This window comes from Nicotiana sylvestris, chromosome 1 (assembly GCF_000393655.2).
Source record: "Nicotiana sylvestris chromosome 1, ASM39365v2, whole genome shotgun sequence".
NCBI lineage: Eukaryota > Viridiplantae > Streptophyta > Magnoliopsida > Solanales > Solanaceae > Nicotiana > Nicotiana sylvestris.
Window position 1 is genome coordinate 74,121,867 of NC_091057.1, and position 5,707 is coordinate 74,127,573.

General features: G+C 36.7%; 1 protein-coding gene across 1 annotated transcript; it reads left to right on the forward strand.

The window, feature by feature from the left end:
* The first annotated feature begins 1,934 nt into the window (after window positions 1-1,934).
* On the forward strand, window positions 1,935-2,486 carry LOC104213180 (F-box/kelch-repeat protein At3g23880-like). The gene has a single exon (XM_009762622.2). The coding sequence runs from the start codon at window positions 1,935-1,937 to the stop codon at window positions 2,484-2,486; it is 552 nt and encodes a 183-aa protein (XP_009760924.2).
* The last annotated feature ends 3,221 nt before the right edge of the window (window positions 2,487-5,707 follow it).

Sequence of the window (5,707 nt, forward strand, 5' to 3'; positions counted from 1 at the left end):
AGAGTCCCTGTACCTCGATTTTTGATCATATTGCTGGCTATCTTGTTTTGACCGTGGGTCTTTTCCTGCAGGTCCCATATATGGATCGTACCTGTTTTTACCTGATCTTTTTTCGGTTTCTGATCTTCTGGAACCACCCCTTTCTTCATGATGAAACTTAGGTACGGTATCTTCTTCAATTCGCAGCTTCGTACTATACCGGTTGTAAACATCATTCCACGTGGTTGCAGGAAATTCTCGAAGGCTTTCTTTGAGTCGTCTCGTGGCTTCAGAACTTTTGTCATTTAAATTACTCGCAAAGGCTATTGCAGCCCAGTTGTCAGGCACACGGGGTAGAGTCATTCTTTCACGCTGGAATCTATCAACAAAATCTCTAAGCAACTCTGAATCCCCTTGTTTGATTTTGAAAATATCTTCCATTCTTTTCTCAACCTTTTGTGCTCCCGAATGTGCTTTAATAAAAGAATCTGCAAGCTCAGCAAAAGAATTTATAGAATTTTCAGATAAAAGAGAATACCAGGTTAATGCACCCTTGGTGAGTGTTTCTCCAAATTTCTTGACCAGTACTGATTCAATTTCTTGTTTGGTCAAGTCGTTGCCTTTCACGCCTGTTGTAAATGCAGTCACGTGGTCACGTGGGTCTGTAGTACCATCATATTTCGGGATGTCAGGCATTTTGAACTTTTTCGGAATTGGAAGGGGAGCAGCACTTGGCTTCCAAGGTTGTTGTGAGTATTTGTCCATGTCTACTCCTTTTATTACAGGCGGAACTCCAAGGATTTGCTCAATACGCTCATTTTGTTCCTTAATCTGTTTCTACAAGGTTAGTACTAAATTTTGCAAATAGGAATTATTTGAATTACCTAGTCCCCCTTACTGTGGTTCACTGGTGGTTCCTCCATTTCCAGAATTAACAAGACCAGAACGGGGATTCTCCAATGTATTATTATTAGGAGTTGGTGTGGGTGGTGCAGCAGGCAATCGACTAACTAAAGCCTGAAGAGCTTTGCTGACCTGTGCATCAATTAGCTTTTGTAAAGCTTCATTTGTACCTCCTTCAAAGTGTTCAGATTGTTCTTGTTGATCAGCACGGGATTCAGTAACAGGAGTGCCTTCACGAGATTGACGTGGTGAATCTGGAGGGGAGGGAACCACGTCACCTTGATTTTGATGGATTTGATTTTCATGGTTTCCCAATATGTTATTACTGTTATTGTCGGTGTTGTTGTTTGACATGGTGATAACAGTGGACAAGATATAGCTTAAAAGAAAAGATTATCAGATTCCCGGTAACGGAACCAATTTGTTTAACCAAAAATCTGAGTCTTTGGTCAAAGCTAAAAAGAAATTTGGGTTACTGATAATCAGGAGACGAAAATAAAATGTTTTTGAGAATGATGGTAAAGTAGTAAATGGTTTTGTATTTCAGTACGATCTCAATAGTATTTCGTGTCCCTACAGATGTTGAGTCCTTCTCCTTTTATAGTTGATTCTAGGAGAAGATGTAATGCCTTTGTCTTAATGAGGCAATTATGAGCAATAAATGACATTAAAAGAAACGTTACACAATCAATTCTATTTAATTCAAATATTCTAACGTATTTGATATTTAATGCTGTATTTAGACTCTTTTACGTCATCAGATTCGTATCTTCAACTTCTTCCAATCTTCGGTCTTTAAATGACTCGAATAGGTACGAGACTCGTACCTATTTTAGTAACGGTCCACACCTATGTTGTTTTCTTTTTCACTTATCTGTTGTCGCCCGTGCCTCTTGGCTATTTATTGTGTTTTGACCATTTGACCAGTCCACGTGTCATGCCACGTCACCTACAATGTAAATTCAGTTTTTTTCCAATACAATACTAAGATCAGAATTTACAGCCTAAAGACGGATTCTTGGAGAACGGTGGATAATTTTCAGGATGGCTTTATGGTAAATAGTTCAGGTATATTTGTTAAAGGGAAGCTTTATTGGACCTCAGTTGCTAGTGTTCATGAGCTCAATGACTATAGTAGATGCAACATCATTTGTTTTGATTTAGCAAATGAGACATGGGGAATGGTGGAGCAGCCCAATTATAGAGAAGGAAAATTTAGTTTGATGCCGGGAGTTTTTGGAAGTGATCTTGTCGTGACTTGTAACCATGAGGGAAGTCATTCTGATGTGTGGGTTATGAATGATTATGGAGTTGAAGCATTCTGGACAAAGATGTTCACCATTAACTGTCCTGATGATCCTGGGAATTATGTCCATTATCGACCCTTTGCCATGTCATTTTCACCGCCGATTTGCCAGTCAAATAAGGGTGAAATTTTACTTTTGTATCGGTCAACTTTTATGATAAACAATCCAAAGGATGATTCAATCAGACAACCAGAGGTTACTAAATTTGAGAGCTGTTTTGGAGCAGAAATCTACGTTGAAAGCCTTGTTAGTCCCTCGTTGGTTGCTGACTGGGGACACGGTAACCATGAAGACTAGCAGCCATGTCGTCGATAACTGTAAGAGTTCTGCTTTACCCATTTCATTTTACTAATTGATGTTGTCCTTTTGCATTTCCTTTTAGTCATATATAGAACAAGACAATGTGTATCTTTGAAGCTATACGTTACATTTTCTTGTATTGGTTGGAGTTCTTCTAAGCATTCCTCCTTTTTATTTTGTCACTATTTGCATGAAACAAAGGTTATTAGGTCGTAGTATATTGTTTTTCAAAGTTCTAGTTACAGTAAATATATGTTGTTTGTTGTCTTAAATAAAGGTTTAGAAGACATGATTTTCCTCTAGGCAGGGTGTCCCAACAGCTTGGTTAGTCTTACATTCAGGTTTTGCGGCACCTGTTGTCCATTTCATTTGGGGATATACTTAATAGAGCTAAAAGAAGAACAATAAGAATAATGAAGTCGTGTTAAGTTCTGACATAATATCCGATTTTGGTCTTTTTTCCTTGTATAAGGCTGTTTCTTTTCTCTTTCTGGCAATCTTTTTCTTTCTTTTACTTCTTTGGTGAATTAATATCGAATCTTGTTTCACTCTGACAAACATTGTGATGAAAGCACAAGCAGTTTGGACGTGAAAACGAGATTTAGGAAGGAAAGCTGCAATAGTCATGAGAGTGGAGTGAACGAGCAAATCCGAGGGGAGTCCAGGAGAGTAATGGACTTGGACTGAACCCTTGTCTGATAGCGTTCTATTAATTTGAATTATAGAATGAGTATATAATATCGTACTGATTTATTTATTTCTAAAAGAAATAATCTACTTTACTAATTATTTATGCTTCTTTCTGAATAGACCTGGACCCTGTTTGCAAACGTCTGTAGTTCAATATTCTCAGTATTGTTAGTCGCTACAATGCATTCTACAAAATTCGTCATAATAGGGATTAAATCTACTTAATATCTCAAAACCTAGCCATCCATCTCTCGAAAGCCTTAAAACGCTCGTTATTTTCTCTGGATAAATTGACAATTTTTTCTCTAATTCCGCTCGAATCTTTCTCAATTTCTGGTTTTTGTCGCTTAAAGTGATGATTTACTCTATTCCATTTGGATTTATGTTTCTAATCACTGATTTTCATCGTCAAACTGTTTGGTATGTTCTTCAACTCTTTGTTGGTTTAATTTTCTTTTTTTTTTTGTTCTTCACTAGTTGTAACAGGTTCTTGTCAGTATACCATTAGCAAAAATAGGGTTGGACACTTTATTCCAATATGAAGTATTAGGAATGGAGGTAAGAGATAACTCCCCAAACTCTTCTCTTGCAGATTCTAATGAATATTTCAAGTTTATCTGTGAGGGGGAAAATAAAATGAAATTGTGGCTGATTGTTTTCTCTCCCAATGAATTCATAATCGAGCCTAGTCTCTAAGTAATCAGTGATTGATAATTAACTTTTGTAAAAATGACTCTTCATCATTTCTAATGTCACATGGAGGCAAAAGTCCTAGGTAATTTCTTTCTATCTGTCGAAGCCTTGGTGGGCAGAGCTACCCTGTACCTATGGGAGGTAGTGGTACCCAGTGAAATTAATCGAGGTGCGCGCTAGCTGGCTCGAACACTACCATTATACAAAATATGTCACGTAATGGCTGCATGTAGTTTACAGTTTATGACCATTTTGCTGCTAGATGAGATGTGAAGCATACTGGAGCTCTAAGAAAGCCTTGTCTTACAAAATGTAATTTCACCATAACTGGGAGATATAATTTTTGAACCTTAACTGAAAATGTTACACGGAAGTTCTTTAGTTTAGAGCCTAAGCCCTATCATATTAACCTGACTATTGCATATAAAGCTAGTTCTGCCATCATTTATGAAAAACTACACGAATCCTCTGCTCCCCTGATATGTTGCTGAGTTTCTGTATACTTTCTGTCGACTGTTAATTCTCTAAAAGTTGCAGTAGTTGTGCAGTTTTATCTAAAGAGTTGAATATAAATTGTTAAAGGTGTTGGTGAGAACAAATAGTTATCAGGAACTCACAACAGATTGACTGATTGTTTTCTAATTTTGTTGATCCCTTGGTTTCGTATTACTGGTCCATGCCCTGGTTGGTTGGTTGGTTGACTGGTTGGCGAGCTGTTGTTGTACTTTGAGATGGTTAATTGTGGTTAGAATACTTCTCCCACTAATAGTAACCACCTCTCCTTTGAGCTGTTGTTGTACTTTGAGCTGTTCTTTAATGTGGTGTAAATGTTCCTTAATCATCTAATCACGCTGTGCATAAGAACTTTGTCACCACTATTTATTGAATCACGGAATGGAGTCCTAGGTGTATGTTTGCACGTGATCTTCTCAGCTTCTATTTGTTATAATCTTCTGGATGAAGTCAATTTGTCTAAAAAACACTTACTTTCCTCTGGTCTGGAAGAGTAATTGATTTCAAGATATTTCTTTAAAATTTCTTTAGAAACCAAAAACATCCATGACTCATTCAGATTTTTAAAGAATTTAAAGATGAATTTTCAGGTAATATTTCTAAATGTGCTAACTTGAAAGATTACAAGATTTCTGGCATAAGGAATCATGGTTGCCATGTTCTTCTAAAACATTTACTCCCCCTTGCATTAGTGGTATGTTGTCCAAAAGTGTGTAAGCCACTTATTGAGTTGTCTTTATTTTTTTAAAGTGCTTGTAGAAAATGACTATTCATTTGATGAACATGCCATTAAACTTAAATTTATTTTGTTGATTGAGAGTATTTTAGTATGTATCATTTGGGGAATTTATGCTTTTTGTTGGTTGTGGATTTGCGGGTTGTATGTAGCTAAGCTATTATTTGTTGGTTATGATTTTTTAGAATATATTTGCATGCTTGGTTAATTTCATAAGGATGAGGCATACTCCATGTTTATGGATTTACATTTAAACGGTCAAAAGAATAATTGCGACTCATAACATCTATATCCTTGCTCCATAAATAAATCTCCAATAGTAACTCTGTCTAGCAAAAATAGTGATGATATCGTTGCCAACAAGTCAATGTTGGCATTATTTATTTTCTGTGGATTTACATGAAACTGCAGGTTTCTTTTGCAAATCCCACTTGTGACTGCTTTGTATCATATGTGTTTCTCTGCTGAAATTTCCAATAATTCCAATCTCATCTTCATATTGGAGGCTTGCCAGGGCCAAATAGACCTGAGATGCACTGCTCTTCACAAAATAGAAAACCACAGCCAATATCCACTGCCATCTCAG

Excerpts from the sequence above, each read along its gene's own strand:
- LOC104213180 (XM_009762622.2), top strand. The coding sequence starts at position 1,935 with ATGGTAAATAGTTCAGGTATATTTGTTAAAGGGAAGCTTTATTGGACC.